Raw genomic sequence first — 19080 nt, forward strand, 5'->3', positions numbered from 1 at the left:
CGTTCATCAAAGGATAGAACACAAAACAGGTATTTTCCAAAGTGGTCTCGGAACGTAACACATGCTGCTGCCAGCCACCTGGAGACCCACGTCCATGCTCTCGGAGCGTCATCCCAGAAAAGCCACACCGGGAACCGGCACTGCTCCTTCCCACAGAGGAGCGCGGCCCCAGAAACTGCTCCCCGCAGGGAGGTCATGGCAGCTCTCAGGTTGGGTCTGAGAGCACCATTTCCCTTCTTCGCTCCGCCTTCCCTTTGGGCACGCCATCGACTTTCAAAGAACCTGCTCAGGGGCTGCAGTCTCTCTGTAACTCCTTGCCATGTTTAGGCTGGAATGTTCTACCCCAGGCCCCAAGTGCCTTGAGCGCTCAGCTTTTTGGCACTCCACGTCCCAACTATCCAGTGGCTCCTTTTCTTCTTCCCACCTTTTCTCCACCAATGGGCCAATACATCCCGCAATACTTCATTCATTCTTAAACTGTCCCCACCCTCAACCCTAACAGACTCATTCTACTCCCTTTAGGCCAATATCTGATCTCAAAGAATCCACGGCAGAAAACACCCACTGGGATAGACTCATGACTGGACTTCGCTCTGAAATAAAATGTATCCAAGTAAGTCTGTGAGAGCTCCCAAATGGGTGAATTCGATCTCCTCATTCAATTCCATATAGAATTCAGGGATTCACAGAGAGACCCAAAAACCATGTATGAGAAATTCTACAATGGAAGCCAGCCCTGTGGCTAGAAAACATAGCAAATCCTAAATGCAACAGAAGCCAGGGCTTCTAGAAAGAGTCCATCCCTTCCCACCGCCCCAGCACAAGATGTCCTCAAATGTCAAGTGGGCTAAGTCGCAGCCAGCGTCCCTCTGGGCGACTGCACTGGCGTCCAAGCCGGCTGCCCTTACACTCGTGCTTGCCCGTGCTCTACATGGCACCCAGAGCGGGTCTTTTACAGTACAAATCCGACCGTCTCACTCTCCTTTGATGATCGGTCATCACCCTCGGAACAGTATCCCAGCTTTGTATCCGTGGCCCACGCTACTCTCACGCGAGTCCACCGTCCACACCCTGCTGACCTCTTGTGTCACCGCTTCTTCCCAGCTCGGTGGGCCATACACGCCCTTGGCTGTTCCTCGGGGCGGGGGTGGGGGGAGCCTTGGAGCCTCTGCACTGGCTGAGTCTCCTGTCTGGACGGCTCCCGCCCCACACACCTGCATGGCGCCCCCTCACCTGGACTCAGGTGTCTGCTCAACGGTCACCTCTCAGACGACTTTTCAAACACCACCCCTTCCCCCCCGCCAAACCCCAACACCTGCTAAGCCTTCATGCTGCTTCAATTCTCTCCATTTCCCTGAATACCACCTGGCATTATCCATTCAGCCACAGACCGCCTGCTTGACCCCGGTCAGAACAGAAGCTCCACGAGAAAGCACTGCAGCACCCCGGGTCGGGGACAGCGCCCGGCGCCTGGCAGCTTGCTCTGTCAAGACAAGTTGAAGGAACTAATGAATTTTAAATGAGCACTTTCTATCTGACAGGCTCTGTCCCAGGTGCTGGGGCATAAAGATGAATGACACTCAGGATCGAGTCTTTCCCCAGAGGAACTTAAACCCTTGCACCCACCATAAGTAGAAAGCACCAGGACACGAGCCTGGAGTGTTCCTGGGAAACAGGAGCCGAGCAGTCAGAGAGGAGGTGGGGACAGACCGGGGCCAGATTACCAAGGAGCCTCAATCCACACGAAGGAACGGGGCCTCCCTTGGAGCACCCAGCATCCATCACTACACGGGAATGGAAAGAGGTAAGGAAACTGAAGTTAGAATGGACAGAATGTAGTGGCTCTCTGTGGGGAAGGAGACATGGTAGGTTTCTAGGAAAAGCCACTGCCCACACAGGAGGGGGAGGAAGCTGGAAGAGGAACGTGGTGACTCGGCTGGGGACAAGCTAAGTTTTGGCACCTCTGACCACGGGTCTAAGTCACACTGCTTTCTCTGCTGGCTAGAGGACACTTGACGGACTCGGAATTCCACAACCCTGCTCCCTGGCCGCCTTCTCTGTGGGGGCTCACGATGTCCTGACAGAGCTCAGCCACACGGGTCATGCACCGTGGGAGCTACGCCTCAGCCACACATGAGGAGACCTTACCAAATCTGTAAGGTTAACATATTATCATGCTTTCTGAAAACAAGGGACATCTGTTTTGCAGGGAAGTCTGACACAAATGCAGAGACTCCCCAGGGATTTTTCCTAGTCGGTGTCTTGAAAGTCCAATTCTAAATGGGGAGATGTTATTTACAATTTTAAAAATCAAAAAAGTTCTCAAGGACAGGCATTATTGTTGCTTTCCACGTTGCAATGTCATGGAAATCCCATGTGAATGTACTTATATATATAAACATACATACGTACAAACTTGAGGTGGACGTGTTAAGAAGGAAAGGAGGGGAAAAAATGTAAGTAAAAACCCAAAACTTATGTTTAACGGTAAAGGACAACCGTACACAACAGAAAGAGAAACTGTGTCTCAAGGTCAAATTCAGCATTAATGTTTTCCAGTGCCTCACACATCTGGCTTATTACTGGGGCACGTTGCCCACATTTTAGTGATCTCGTTTCTCAACTAATAAATCACCCTCTATAGTTTCAGCCTCTGATTCTTCTCTAAGAAGTGGAAGACACAGAAGCAGGAAGGAACAGGCTGATTCCTTTAAGGGCTTGGAGACTCTTAATGTCAAAGTCAAACGGCCCTTGGGAATCACTGGCCAAACAGGCTTAACTCCCAGGAGCTGTGTGAACCGTGCTCCTGAGTGGCAAACCTCTGGGGGAAGCTGGGGAGAGGGGTGAGACGAGGGAGAGACTCGCACAGAAAGAGTGAGTGAGACGTTAGCTCCGTAAAAGAGAATGTTCCACAACCAGAAGGATCCACTTACCTAACAGACGGAGCAAATCAAACCACTACATTATAGAGACAAACAACTGGAAAGAAGGGGTCTGACTCTACAAAGCTTGCTGAGGGCCGGGGAAAGGAGTCCATTTACATCCGCTGCTTGGTCCTCTGTCAATCGTGAGCTCTCCTCCTACCTTTTACCCTTTGGGCTGCGCCACACACACTGAAGAGGGGGCCTCCCCAGGAAGGAGCGGGGGAGCCAGGGACATGCCCCAAGAGGCGGACAGGGCTGGATTATCCATGACAACCGCAGGCTTCCCCTTCCCACGTCCCTACCCTGCCAAGAGCGAGACCAGAGAGAAGACTCCAAAGAATCTTGGGTTGATGTATTCTGGACAAAAAACCTGCTCTGCGGCTAGTACTTTTTAAACATAACGATAATGTTTCAAACAAAACATAGCTGTACAGAATAACAGAAGTCACCTAGACTAGAAGGCCCTTACTTTATCTGGGAGAAAAAGAACGCTCTCGAGACTTAGAGACTGGCCCGCACCACCGGCATGCTGGGGCAGGGCGGGCGCTGGGACCCAGGCAGTCCTGCGCCCCCGCACTGGCTTAATTCTGCCCACGGTGTGGATCAACGGATTCACCGCTCACTGCGGCTGCGTCATTTCAATACACAAATGACTACAGTACTGGCAATAAGGACCAGTAAACATGTAATCACAAAGCTTAAAGAGCAACTGGTTTGAGGAGAAGTCCCAGCTGAGAGAAACATGAATAGTAATATGCTTAAAAGAAATAAGCCCTATGATGAGGGACACTTCTTAAGAACAAGAACACATTATTTAAAGTCGCAGTTCTAAGAAAATAAAAGTCACAGTTCTGTGATACATCCGAAGTTGTACAAGGTATGACTGATATACAATGTCTTATTCTGGGGCAATTATTTGCTTGCATGCACAAATGTTTATGGAAGAAAAAAAAAAGAAAACAAACTCGTAATACACAAAACTACAAAAATCAGGAAAAACCCAGGAAACATAATCTGAATTTAACCTGCCTTTTTAAAGCAAACTGTACTGGCATTTTTTTCTAATGGACTTTTAGGACAAAAAAAGTTTGAAAGTCAAAAGCAGATCTGAAGTTTGGTGGCTGAAAGAATGTAATTTAGTAAATTCTGAGCATCTCACATTTCAAGTCTATCCTACCTACTTAGCCTGTTAAAACTAAGCAAGCAAACAACCAACAAATCTTCTACCAAGTCAACACAGCCCAGACCACGGTTTCTATTTCAAACTTAGCTTACTGTAGAACTGCCAAGCCAACCCCAAAATAAACACGGTCCACTTAAACAACTTCCTTTATAAAGGGTAAGACGGTCCTTTCCCACACACGGTCAGGCGCTGTGCTCATTCCCACCTGTGGAAATCGAATCTGCAAGGTGAAAACACATTCCAGGAAAAAACTCATCGTTTCTTGGATAAAGTTCGGTGCAGACTCTCAGTCTGCATTTTATTTTCTTGAGTTAAGAGGATTTCCTTAATATTCGACCATACTGTGGGTTGTGAAACACAGTCCACGGGACAGAAGCGCAGTTCCTTAACAAACCATTCCCAGCTCCCACGCATGGAAGCCATAAAGATGGCCGTCCACTAATGGGAAAACCAGACACCCAGCAGCCCGAGCACACGGCTTGCCCGAGGGGTCTGTACAGAGTTTAGAGTTTGGGACATGAGAGCCACTTTGGATCCACCTGAAACTAAAAGGAGGTGCCTGTTTAAAATCCCCAGAAACCTGAATGCAACAGCCACCTGTTCCTTTAAGTGCCACACATTCTAGAAGGTGGAAGGCCGGGCAGGTTTATCCACATTCCATCCACCTAAACAAAGTCATTTCTCGAGGGCGTCATTCTCCCAACAGCCCAAGGCACTCTGGGACCACTGTTCTGCATTCTGTGTGTGAAACATCTTTGGATACAGATTGCTAAGGGTCCCGCTGTCTGACTGGGGTGGGGGAGCCACACGGCCATCAGGCCGCCTGTCAACAATTTATCTGGTGTGTTAATGACCCCGAGTTTGGGTAGTTTGTCTGTGATTCAAGAGCCTGTGCTCTCTGAGGGTTTTCTTCCCCGTGAAAACAACCCCATTCATCACTCTGTATGACTCTTGTACAAAACAGGCAATAAACACAGCATTTTCTTACAGCTGCCAGAGCTTTCGCCGGTTCAACAGGGTACGTGGTTTAAAAAATAACAGTAAAATAAACATGAAAAAAGGAGCTAGTATGCTTCAATTCCTACTGCTTGATAAGTTCACTTCCACATAAGGACTATTAGACGTCTGCAAGGCAGACCCCATCCCCCATCCCAGAGACTGACAGCTTTTGCTTTACTTACTTGTATTTTAAGAGCAGCCACTGGATTAACCAGAGTCCCACAAGGATCATGCCGTTAATTTCACAGATAGAAAAGGCCCACTGCACCCGGTTAAAATGGTCAAAGAACGTGTCCGGCAGCGGGGGCTGCACCTCCTTGGGAGGCACTCGCTCGTGGACGACCGAGATCATCACCGTGGTGAGGACGAAGCAGGCCAGCGCGTACAGGAAGGCCAGGCACGTCTTGCCCCACTCCATGGGGTACTGGGAGCGCTCGGGCTCCGGCATGGTGATCTTGATCATCTCCTTCCTGTAGCCGTTGGGCACCCCGTTGGGCTTGGCCTGGAGGCCGAAGCCGCCGGCGGGGCCGGGGCCGGCCACACCTGCGCCCAGGTGCCCGTTGGCGTGGCCGTTCTTGTGCGCCTCCATGTGCTGCTCCACCTTCAGGGTCTCGATCATGTCCAGGAGCCGCTGCCCGCTGTCGGCCGACACACGGCACAGGGGCGGCCGCGCGAAGTCCTCCCGGGTCAGGCCGATCAGGTCCCGGCCCGTGAAGTGCTCCAGGGGCTCACAGTACTCGGGCATGGCGTGCTCCAGCAGCCAGTCCGCCACCTTTTTGGGGGACCAGTACGCCACCTCCTTCATGGTCCCAGCTGGCGGGGGTCAGCGGTCCCGTGGCGGCGCGCCCATGCTGCCCGGCTTCATGCCGGGGTCGTGCGTGGCCAGACACGCGGGGCCGCTCGCGCTCCCGCAGCCCGCACACCGCTCTCCGGGGCTCTGGGCACCGGTGCGCGCTCACCTCATGGCGCCCCGGCCGTCTTCCCCCTGCGGAGGCAAGAGACACAGTCAGGAGCGTGCTCCACGCCAGTCCCCGCGGGGCGCACGGCCCCGGCGCGCCAGGAGGACGAAGACCCGGAGGCCCGGCCCCGGGGGAGGACGCCGCTGTCCCGCACCGACCTGCCCGAGGGACTGCGGGCTCCCGGGCTCATCTTCCCCGAAGGAGCAGCAGAGGACAGCCCGGCGATGGATCGTATCAAAGGGGAAACGGTTCACAGCCTCTCGAAAGAAATAACTCAACAGGGCTCTGGATATGGCTCGGTATGGGGCAGGGATTGCCTCCATGCTTACCTGCTTCCTGAGATCACCTGAAATCAGGCAGCAAACGTGCCTAATCTACCATTCCATCTGGTGGAGAAATGGTTTCACACGTACACAACACACAGCAACTTCACAGATAATCAAGAGAATCACAGAAATGTTGGGCCTCAGGACCATCCGGGCCAATCATTTTATAGTCTTACTATAAAAATGCAAAAATACCAATGAATCTCATTTTCCCTACTTGGGGCATTTTCTACCTTTCTCCCACCTATTCTTTAATAAGCATGTATTCCTTTTGTAACAATCACTTACAATTTAAAACAACAAGAAAAGTTAAGAATAAAGACCGAGTTTTGTAACAAATCATCATCGTTAGTGAAATACGTCATCAGCAGCAGACAGACCATAATTTGACTCAAAATCTGCCATGGGTAACCCCCTGGGTGAGCTTCTTTTTACTCATCTGTGAAAGGAAGTATCCCCCTCACAGGGATGTTGTTAGTACTTTAAAAACAGTATGCAAATCCAGCACTAAAAGAGGTCTGTTGATGCCACATCCTTTGTTCTCCTTTCTCAAATTTTCTATCCTATCCAATGGCTACTGTCTACTTCATCTCACTAAGAAAACACCCTAAGAGTGGGCTAACCTTTTTTTTCTCAAAAGATGAATGTTGTGTTAACTACAAAAACACCTGCACAGATCTGTAGGCTTACAGACTAGAAAGTAGTGATGGCAGCGTTTCCCAAGTATGCTTTGTAGAATCATCTGATAAAATGTTGTGTTTAAAAAAAAAAAAAAATCCAAAGTAAGTCTAGGAACTGTCTACTTGAGCCTCTTCTAGAGACAGCAGCATGTATCAGCATGTTAGACGCTCTAGAAAATCCTCCAGTAGGAAAAGTGGCTAGCAGGCTTTCTCAAATGGACTTCACTGAGTCTGTCCTCCTGGCTGGGGGTACCTCCCGAGGGAGCACACTGGGAGGTACTGGCACAAACAAGACTCAAACTTGGCTCTACCAAACCCCAAATCGGACTCTGGAATGAAGATGGACAGATGTCCACTCCCAATTTCCCCATCCAAGTAACAACCAATGAAATGGCAGTAAAGCTCAAGATATCCCAGACCTTGCCAAAAGGTTGGGTGTTCTCTCTTCTGTGCATCCACGATGCTGTTCCACTGCCTTGTGGAAAGTGTCTGTCTGCAGCCTGCCCCGCCCCCCAGCCCCGGGGACCATGAGCGACTGTGGAAGGACTACGATCTTGAGCATCCGCATAACTCACAATGCAAGGGCTCAGAGGTGCTCACTCGACATCTGCTTGTATCTCAGGAAATGTCCCTGACATCTACCAACATGTAGAGGGTGTAAAAGAAAATAAAATCTACTGGAAATGCCACTGATACTGAAAACTGCTTCAGAACAATTCGGATGGTCAAGGAACATGATAAGGTGGGCATTCTTCAGAGAGAATCAGGACACTGGAGTGGACCTCTGGCCATTTGAGAAGCACTCTAGAGGAGCTTCGGTCATCGCTAGTACTGCCCGGCGACAAGACGACACAAGCCAAATGGAAATCCTGCCAGACAGTCCTGTGGGAAGGGGCTCTCTTGGCATCCCGCCCCGGCCTCGCCCCAAACACTCCTCAGTGGACTTACAGGGTCAGCCGAGGGAGCCCTCCCCATCTCGAAGCAGCTATGAGAGATCAAAAGAAAACTCCTGGTGGAATGTTCAGGCCCAAGGGAATGAAAGGGCTTCTCATGTGGGATCCTCGCTTCCCCCGGGTCGCTGTGGGAAGTCTGCCACGAGGGGAAACCCCTCAGAACCACAGAGACCAGACCAATGCCAATGTGTTGTTGCATTCTTCTCTGCTGAGCAAACTGTCAGATCATCTCCTCTTAAGGCTTAATCATCTTTACAACAGAAAAACAGCAAATGGCCGGAGACGCTTTGGGGCCAACAGACGCACACACACGGATGAAGGAACGCTAACCCTACAGAACTAGTCCAGCAGGTGGTTTCTGACAGCTGGAGGGACCCCAAAGACACAGCGAGATAAACCAGTGGCTTCCATGGATAACGAGGCCAACACAACTGTCCGCTCCCTGAGATGGTCCCAATGTTTCCTCCACGTTGGCGTTCTCCATCTACTCTCAACAAGCCCCAAATCTTCCCTCAGTCCCTCAGATCGTTCCCAGTCCTGTCCCCTCCCTGCATTCCGAACCACGAGTGGCTGCGACGATGTACTTTAACTGGCTTGTGTGCCCAGTGCCGCGACGCACGCCAGCCGTGGAGGCGGGGAGCCCGCAGCTGACACCCAACTCGGCCACCTCCCTTCTTGACAGAGTCCTCTAACCCCACCGAGACTCTGTTTCCTCTGGAAAATAGGATCAGTAACAGCCTTACCCACCTCCCCTTGGTCTGCTCCTGCCAGGAGACTCCAATCAGGGAAAAGAACGAAAGCTATTAGTTACTCCAAGAAATCTGTCTTGTTCTTCTTGGAACGGCCTGCTTTCACCCGACTGGGCCCACAGTGACGTTTCATAAATAGGGACTGAAGCTGCCCCTTCCAAATGGCATTTTTAAAAGCCCAATCATTCCAACACACGAGTTCAAACAACCTTCCAAATTTCACAAGAAAACAAACCTTTGTTTTTTAAGCAAGCTCTGAAGCTTGAAAATAAAGGCATAGATGCTATTTTTGTGCGGATGATGCCAACACCGTGTAAAAGGGAAAAAAGGTCATTTCTCTAGAAGTAATTGCCTGGCAGCTGCTCGGTACCTCAAAGGCCACTGCTCAAAGGCAGGACTTACTCAGAGACCCCAGGGCCCAGCCGTGGGAGAAGAGGTGGGAGAGTCCCTTCCTTCCGGCCTCACACACTCACTTCAGAATAGAATAGAAGATACTGCAGCATTTCTGAGAAGTGCTTCCGCACCTAGACCCAGGAGACTGTAGGTTAGGCTGAGCTCAGGGAACTACTGCCACCATCCCCCCATCCAGAAAAGCCATCCTGAATCCATTACTGGAGAAAGTTCAGAAATAATGCCTAGCTCAAGTCCTCAGACTTGGTACTCAGAAGCCGTAAGAGAATAAAATCTTGATATTCCCGAATACCCGAATATGAGCGATGGAAGAGGTGCTGGAGGGCTCATTCATCTACAAGTCTCAGACATAAGTAAAGTGAAGTCTAGTGGGATTGTGATGTGTCTAAGCTCTCCGACGTGGCAGAGTTAGTCCCTGAGCTAGACAAACCCACCGTGCTTTCCCGGGCTGCCCACAGCAAATATTCAAAGACCTCACTGATGTCAACATAGGTGAAGGGCAGTCTAAGAGCCTTAAAAAAAAAAAAAAATCACAGAGTCCTATAGGATTAAGGGCAGGAACAAAAACACATAGTCATTATAGATTCCAAACCCAGCAGGGATTTCTCTGAGACCCCAACTGAGTGAAAAATAAATCTGCTAAAACAATTTGGCTCCAATTCTTAGAATAGATATTTTAAGCTTTAATATTATAAAAGCCATCAGATAAGATGCCACAACACCCATCAACTATTTATAGCTAATTATCAAAGCCAGCCCTCTAGAACCAGAAAAATAAGTTAGAGCAATTATCCTGGTAATGAAAACAAAACATCAACAAACAAAATAACTAAATCGTTTATGAATATGTGTTTATCCCTACTCGAAAAGAATCTACTATATTATCTTATTGTCTGGCATTGTCTAGAAATAAGACATTGTTGTGTTAACACAAAGCTACCATATCAATTAAATAATGAACACAAGTTTTCAAGAATTAAAATGCCAGAAAATGCACAGTGCAGCTATGAAACAACTGCTCAGAAAATCTGAGTCCAATAATTGCTCAGTACTTTACTCTAATCCTCATGCCTCAGTTTCCTATGGTGAAAGAAGTTATCCCGTCTGCTGATTGCATTAGTTTAGGGAACTTATGCACAACTGACAGTGCTTTGGATAACATAAAGCAAGACATAAAACTGTAAGAAATTATTATACTGAATGTTATTTATTCTTTGAAGATTGAAGGAACTTTTAAAATAAGTGCCATGAAATTAAGAATAGAATGAACTTAGCTGCCGTGTCAATGGGGAAACTACAGCCAAGTTCCAGATGTTTCTACATGCTGATGGTGGCAAAGAAGAGTAGAACGTGGTGCATGCACAATTAGTCACAGAAGCATACAGTGAGCTAAACTTTCTGCTTCTCGCATCGAATCTTTAAAAACACAAGCAGAAGCAACGTGGGCTTTATATGTGAATTCTGCTCTACTAGCTCAAATAACCAGCTCAGTGCCAGCTCAGAACTGGGGAGCGTGGAGGAGCTCAGACCTCTAACACGAAACTACCTGTGGGTGCCGTCTCAAAGAGCAACACGAATCAAAAATCGACATTATTGTCTTGAAACATACGAACTGCCTTTTTGTGAACACTGCAAGTCCAGATAAAGGTCTTTACATCCCCAGAACTTTCCATAAAATGCAGCAGTAACGAACGGACCTTCTAGGGCAACGCAGCCCGTTCTAATACTCAGGAGACAGGTGTCCAATTCTCCTCTAACACAATTTGGAGAACACCCAAACGCTTTCCTCCAATCTAATTAGCTACAGTTTTGTTTTGTTTTTTTGTTTTTGGTTTTGAGGGGTTTTTTGCTACTTAACACACAAAGAGTTAACCCAAATAGGCAGAATTCATAAAACTGTATTTATTTGAAGAGAAACGAATGGCTAGAGGAGCGACCACACAGCTTCAGCTAAAGGACCTGCGACTAACTTCAATATACAGTGGAAGAATTTTAGATCGGTTTTGATGCCTTAACCTTTAAATGGTCCTTTTATTTTAAATTGCTGTTAGCTGCAGTGCTCCAATTCCAGAGTCCCACTCTGACCGGCAAACAAAACCGTCCCTTAGGAAGCGGCTCTCTGAACGAGGTCTACACAGCCTGATTTTGCGGAGCTGGGAGAAAGACAGGGCTAGGGGTCTGCTCAGGCTGTGAGGAGAGCCTCAGCTGGTGCGGTCTCCCCTCTTCCTCCACACCTGTCTATCTCACCGTGTCTGAGACTCAGATTGCACAGTACACGGAAAGTGTGCTTTCTCAGCAGTTGCCCTATCACCTGACCAACTAACTCACAGCCTCCCTTTATGTGGCCCCTCCCCAAAGCGCCCATTCCAATGTAGCAGCCCCCACTGCTCCAGAGGGAAAGAGAGGAGTCTGGGCTGACGAAAGTAGTATATAGGACACAGTGACAAGAAACGAGCCATGTCAATTGTACGCTATGCATCATGGTTCTGGTTGTTCTTGGATGGTCAGAACTGTGTCATCCGTTTCAATGAGAGTTCTACACCACCAGCAAGACCAGCTAATTCCTTTTCCTATACCCTGAGTTTCCCTTTGGGTCGTTCTGGGACAGAATATACACCTTTAGTAGCCAGAAAATTCAAAGAATCATTTATTACGGCAAAAATTAGAAACCACCTACAAGTTACACAGGGAGACGTAAATATGGCGTCATACAACGGAATACTAAACCTCCACTAAGACAGGACTAGATTTCTATAGTTCTAGTGATACATATTTATACTTTTGTCTCTAAACAGGTTACAAAAGACAAGGATACCATTTTTGTAAACATAGTGTATCAAAACTATTCATAGGAAAGAAGGCTGACGGCACATACCAACTTGTGTTGCCTTTGGGCGATGAAATCGTAAACTAATTGCTTATTTTTTTTCAGTGTTCTCATTTCTCTAATAAACACATATTATTTTGTGTTTATTCGAGCATAATCTATGTTTTTAAACATGGAGGCTGCACTGTAAGATTAAACACAGACCCTTCCTATGTCAGCTTTCTTTCAAAATAAGAAGTGGGCCTGCAGATTTCTCCAAGTAATTGGACGCTTTCCCTCCTGTGTGTAGCTCCCCAAGTCCTTCAGATTTCTAAAATATAATGGTCCCAGGAGATGAGCCAAACTGTCTACAAACATAAAGCTGAAATCAGAACCCAAGTGCATCAAGAAATTCTAGTCTCAGATACTTCCCATCAGTCCAGAGAGAAAACAACAAACCATCAGAATCACAACTGTTCCGTCATCTAGATTTTCAACGCCCGTCTATCCAGGTATCTATGGCCAAATGCAAAAGACCGTTTGGAAACTCTGCCCTCTTGTCATTACAATCAGGAGAACCTTGCAGACCTCTAATGACAACTGGTCCCTCCGGCTTTCCCCTGGGGTTTCATTCTTAGAACCCAATTACCAAAATTCTGAAGATGATCTATTTCTACTCAACTGATTAATAACTGCCTAAGTCTGAAACCAGCAGGACTATTTTAATATTCATCTGGTTCATCTGTGGTCCTTGAACACAGACTCATTGCAGCAGCACTCAAGAATGCTGGGATATAATCAGTGTTTGCAAGTTCCAGTGGCTCTCGTGTTCAGCTGATACGCACAGCATGATCTCATCTGTTCCAAGAAGCCTGGGAAAGGCTGCCATTTGCTTCTGCTTTAGTTTCTGCCTCCAGTATTTCTCTACCTTACGGCCTTTCCCAGCAAACAGTGGACCTGGGCTATACGCACGCTCCAGTGGGCAGGAGTTTCCCTCACAAACATTCATCGTGTACCTCCCTAGCTGTGCTTTCTGCCTACAACATCCATTATGCCCCCTACTCTCATCCTTGTAAGATTACCACCTTCAAGAAGCCCAGTTCCATTTGCCTCTGAATCTTTTGAGCCTAACACACACTACGTACTTAATAGAAGTATGTTGAATACATGAATAAAAAGAATGCAAAGAGGGGTGCCCGGGTGGCCAGTCGGTGAAGCATCTGCCTTGGGCTCAGGTCATGATCCCAGGGTCCGGAGATGGAGCCCTATATCAGGCTCCCTGCTCAGTGGGGAGCCTGCCTCTCACTCTCCCTCTGCCCCTCCCCCACCTCACCTGCACACACTCTAACAAATAAAAAATTAAAAAAAAAAGAATGCGAAGAGATGGACCCAGTGATGTGTACCTCTTTGTACATCAAGCATATAAAAACCTACATAAATAAAACTGCTGGAATTTTAATACCAAAATGAGTTTCAAAATACAGAAAGGGGACTTCCCATGTACCAAAAAAGGAGAAATCTCAAAGCCAGAGTGGGAAAGATACAAGCCAACACACTGAGCTCAGAGGGACACCAGCCTTGGACCCTAGCGGCCAGGGACTGGGGTTTTAAGATGCAAGGGCAGAGGACATGGCCTGCGGCCAGATCCAGACAGGCAACTAGAACTAACACCCTGAATTAAACAAGAATCCCTCTGACACTGGAAGAGTTGGGCCTGTGAAATCAGTACACGATAATGCAAACTTCAAACTCACAGGACTTGTGTGGTATGGGTCCCAAGCCAAGAAATTAATGCAAATACAAGAGAGGTATGGGTCCCAGGCCAAGAAATTAATGCAAATACAAGAGAAGTAAACACAAAACAGCAACTTAGAGACCTTTCAACAAGCAAGTTTTCACAGCATTCCCATGGAAAAAGCAATCTCAGCTAAGGATGAACAAGAATTGAAAATTATAAATTACATGAGGAAATAATCCTCTAAGAGGGAGAACTTTGGCAGGTGTGACAAACAGGAAGTTTGCCAGACCATGAACTTGAGAAAATAAAGTTAGGAGAGGCTGCAAAGGGAGTATTCAAAAGAGGTAAAGGAAAGTTGAAACCTTAATGAAGGAACAAAACATAGTAGAAAAAAAAGACAGGTGTGTTTAAACAAGGTGCGGGAAAAGCCCAGGCCTGAGACCGGCTGATGCCCCAGGAGGAACGGGGAGAGAACAAAGGGTTAAGTGGGGCTCATAAGAGAACGAGAAATGGGCAAATGCATAAGGTATACATGTTTAAAGGCAACAGGTTTTTTCAAGCCCCCAAGCTCGAGTCATCCAGCAGCCATATCATCTTGTTTTGGGGAGAGAAGGGGACAGAAACCTACATGCACGTGATCAAAAAATGAAGCAGATTCAAAAAAGATGTCTAACTGAACGTATGCGTTCGTTTCCACTGCCTCTTCAAGCTCTCCTGAAATGGCGAGCAGGGATTTCTAAAAAAGAGAAAACAGAAGAGGCGAGGAGAGGAGGCCGGGCAGCAGGCGGACTGTGGGTAACTGTCAGCAGACCCAGGAAACAGAACCTCAGCCCGTGACAAGGAAGGGTTAGAAGCAACGTGATTCACATCACAAAAGACTTAAAACGATGAGGAGCTGGTGGCACGAGTGCCTTGCGAGGTGGGGGTGAACGGGGTCTAAGAACAGAAGGGCTGGCTGAACGGCGGGTTAAGAAGTTCCTCCAGCTTCTCACTCCGCACAGCTGAACCACCACCTCCCCCCCCCCAAGAAGGGGGGAATGAACAGCCGCCAGGGTAGGGGGCACCAGACAAAGGAGAAAGCAGGGGCATCGTCGGGCACCTGGGTGGCGCAGTTAAGCGGCCAGCTCTTGATTTCAGCTCAGGTCATGATCTCGGGTCCTGGGATCGAGCCCCACACTGGGCTCCATGCTCAGCACGGAGTCAGCTTGAGATTCTCTCTTTCCCTCTGCCCACCCCACACTCCTCCCTAAAGTAAATAAATCAATCTTTTCCAAAAAGAGAGAAAGAAACCAGGGGAATTGTACTAAACAGGGACTGAGTAAAACAGATGCAAACAGATGTTAGTAAGTCAGCCCTGCCCTAACCCTTTACCTCATTAGACCCCACAGTACTGGCTGCCAGGATGAAAACTCGCAGGCAGGTGAACAGATCGACATTTTCTGAACCCCATACATTTTATGAGAAAAGAACACGGATCGTCTTGCATCAAAATCCATATAAACAAGATTCATGAAAAGTGCTTCCGGATGGCATTTTTAGTGCTTCCTTTAAAATATAAATGGACAAATAAAAATTCTCAGAGACATTTGAAGCAACGCTCTAATAACTATGAAAGCCAGAGATTAAAACAAAAGAGAATATGGAAGACACAAACGAAACAGGGAAGTACAATGTTAAGAGAAACTAATATTCACATCCTCAAACGGATGCTATGAACAAAATGGCACACACACAAAAAGGCATTCAGAGAATTTTAAAAAGAAAGCTCTTTGTGAATTCATGGTAGATATGAAAAATTCACTATATATTAAGTTGGAATAAAAAAGACAAAGGATGGAAAACTGAAAGAGAAGGTAAAAACATTAAATACAGAATCTACGAAGTTCCACACGTGAGTAGTAGGAGCTCGTGAGGGCACAAGAGAAAACACTTCTCAGAACTTAAGGGGACATGAACGGCTAGATGGAAAGTGTTCGTCAAATGTCCAAGAAGTATGGCTGAAAATGTAAGATATGTTCCTGCTATTAGTATTCCGTATTAACAAATTATTTTAGGGGCACCTGGGTGGTTCCATCGGTTAAACATCTGACTCTTGATCTCAGCTCAGGTCTTGATCTCAGGGTCGTGGGTTCAAGCCCTGTGTTGGGCTCTGCACTGGGCGTGGAGCCTACTTAAAAAAAAATCATTTTAAAGGAAAAAGGGAAGTGAGATCTTGAAGGATGCTCTGCCCCAGTGCTTGTCACCATCCAGGTCGTGTTTCCCTCCATCTTTCCACACATTGTACCTGCTTCCGGTCTCCATCCTTAACCTCCCTTAGAGGTATTTCCATCCCCAGCCAGAAAAGCCACTGCAGACTTCAAGCCCACTGACCCCATTCTCGGTAGGAAGGACAGCACGATACGTAACCCCAAAACAGGCTGCCCTGGTAGGTTTATTTTCAGGTGAAGGCAATCGAGAGGAAGCAGAGACAAAAAATGCTCTCTGCTCTTCCCCTAGCTGCCCAAAAGCTGGACACAAATTTGCAGAAGTTGCCCCCACCCCTCCACCTGGAACAGCAGAAGTGAATCCCAGGAGACAACTTCAGACTCAGCCCAGAGGAATCCACAGAACAAAACTTGCATTCCCTTCCCAGTGTAATCTGCCTTCTCAGGTTTGCTGCCCTAGATAAGCTCCAAGTTCTTTTAGCCTTTGTCTTGCCGCTACAAGAAAATTTATTGTTCTTTTATTTAAGATGCTGTATTCAACCAAGTTCTTAACTATTTTTTCGAGTTACTCATCCTGAAGTGCTCCCCTGTGTACCTCCCACACACCTTCATAAACTCATTTGCTTTTCCCTAGTTAATCTGTGTTTTGTCAGTCTAGTTTATGGGGCCCCAGCCGGAGAACCTGAGATGGTTAGAAGAAAAAGGGATTATTTCCCTCCCTACGATATCTAAGAGTGGAATTTTTATTGCATTTTTTAGCCACACTACTATAATCGGCAATGGGGCCTCTTTAATACTAGATAAACGCCCAGAATAAAAGTACCATAAAATTTAGATACGTTTCACAGGCAGTAACCACTTTCCCAAGATTTTCTAAGTTCAGATTTCAAATATATTGTCCCCTTGTCTCATACACCAGGAAAATGTCCTGGAAGGTTTACCATTTCAGTTTCTAACTGCTTCTCTCCCAGAATGTTTCTGCTGCCCAGAAGTGGTTAGAAATTCTTACTTGGATGTGTGCTGATAATTTGACTCAGAAGTAAGGCCATTTTTAATAATCTATGGGCTTTGGAAAATCCACTGGGGCCCAAATCACCACGCGTACCAGTAAGACAACTAATTTAAAGTGTACCTGTACTGTTTAAATTGGAGACTGCTTGGTTGATAGCAGGCTGAAAGGACAGAACACAGTTTCCTGATTAAAATAAAAAATCTTATCTGCAAGGAAGTGGGTTTTTTGGTTGTTGTTGTTTTTTTTTTTTTGAACAGTCCCCTGAGGATTAGAAATACCACAGAACTCAAAACTCTTCCATTTTAGTGAGAAAAAGTCTATGCAATCTCTTCTAAACTTACACTTACAGAAATAAATGTAAGTCACTGAGGTAAAAGGAAAGCTAATTTAGGGAACATGACCCTGGGGCATAACACCATGTTCCAAAATTAGCAACAACTCACAGGCCCAGATAGGAGAAATCAAGTTCAAGTCTATTTCCCAAAATAAATTTCTAATACTTCCATGGACAGCAAGAGGAGTGCAAACTATTTTCAGACTAGAGAGCATCCAAAGGGGTGTGCTCAAAGTTGATGGTGCTTCCGTGCGCGTCTGCTGGGCAGCCTTTCCCGTGAGGGCGCTGCCCGCGTGCCCGCCATATTCACCCACAAAATGCTCCCCTGCCTGGCCCCTGCCCCGGACCCCTTCTGGTCTCCTGGAGGTGAACAGAATCAAGGATCCTGAGAAACCAAGTGTGGGTCTCCTCTACCTTTATCTCCACGCTCAAAAAGGATGCATGGAGCGTCCCCCCTTCCCAACCACAGTTATACCAACTCAAAAAACGAGTAGCCATCAGTGCATCCACTTCTCTCCAGTCACCATTGGCCATGACATCTTGATTCTAACTACCTAATAATTTCTCAAACTTCCAGGGCCCACCTGCAGTGAGCTTCTTCATTTTTCAAATTAAATTTTTTTTCATTTGAGTGTAATTGACACACATGTTACATTAGTTTCCAGTGTACAACACAGTGATTTAACTGTTCTATACATTACGCTATGTGCTGCACGTCTTCCTTAATGGACCAATGGTTCATAGCACCAAAGCTCAGCTGGGAAAGGGCTGCAGAGCTAGCTTTGGACTAAGGCAGACTACCACCAGGGGACGGCAGAGAGCCCGTGAACCCATTCTGGGCACCCTTCCCAAGCTATAAAGGATTTGGGAGACATCCTCCAACAGAGATCCTTCTAGCACCCAAGCAATACAAGGAGGCAATCCAATTGCAAGAACTAGAACCCCTCTGTCTTCCAAACCCCCAACTGATCCTCCTTCCACCATATGCATCTGATTCTAATGCGCATCTCGAGACCCCACAATCAGCAACCTGGCCGTGTCCAGTTCTAGGAAACCATACTACAAATCGGAGCTATCCTGCATCTCACCCAACAAGACAATCGCTTAGAGATCTATTCTTGCTTTATATAACAACTTAGTAAGCTTTATTCTCTGGCTACTGCAACTTAATGCCATAAAATTAGAACCTTGTACACGATGGACCCAAATCACTGACAACAACTGAATTGTAAAAACATTGTATAAAATCACCTAAGTTATAAAATTAGTTAGCAAAAGGCATGGGGGAACAGAAGATCTGACAAAGCACAGCAAAGGCTGCTGTTCAGGTGGTGAAATACATTCTTTTTCTAAACACTTTTTGAGGACAGTTGACACACAGTGTGACAGCAGTTTCAGGTATACGACACAGTGGCTCCACCTCTCTATGCGTCACACCGCGCTCCCCTCAGGTGTCGCTCCCATCTGTCACCTCACGACACTATTACAGTACCAGTGACTATTCCCTGTGCCGAGCCCTTCATGCCCATGGTTCATTCGTTCCGTAGCTGGAGGTACCTCCCGCTCCCCTTACCCCTTCTGTCCATCCCCCACCAGTTTGTTCTCTGTTGAAATACATTCTTTACTCTCAAAAAGTCGAACGTATATCCCTGTGTTGAGTTATAGTGAAGTAAATTCAAAAAGAGTCATAAAGAGTTCTCTCAAGTTCACATGCATTTATGAAGTCTCGAACACTAACACAAACTGAGTATCACAGTGGGAGATACAGTAGCATCGTGGGAAATAGGAGACCTTACAGGCGT

The 19080-nt window shown here is 47.0% G+C and overlaps 1 protein-coding gene across 3 annotated transcripts in view; it reads right to left on the minus strand.

Moving 5' to 3' along the window:
* The window catches only part of SGMS1 (sphingomyelin synthase 1), a 278326-nt gene that overhangs the window by 31532 nt on the left and 227714 nt on the right, over positions 1-19080 (minus strand). For all 3 annotated transcript variants that reach the window (XM_057308559.1, XM_048219012.2, XM_044386019.3), the window contains one exon: positions 5289-6091. In XM_057308559.1, coding sequence (XP_057164542.1) covers positions 5289-5911 — 623 coding nt within the window. In that variant the 5' untranslated portion in view covers positions 5912-6091. The remainder of the gene's footprint in view (positions 1-5288; positions 6092-19080) is intronic.

Source organism: Ursus arctos, unplaced genomic scaffold (genome assembly GCF_023065955.2).
Source record: "Ursus arctos isolate Adak ecotype North America unplaced genomic scaffold, UrsArc2.0 scaffold_7, whole genome shotgun sequence".
Classification (NCBI taxonomy): Eukaryota; Metazoa; Chordata; class Mammalia; order Carnivora; family Ursidae; genus Ursus; species Ursus arctos.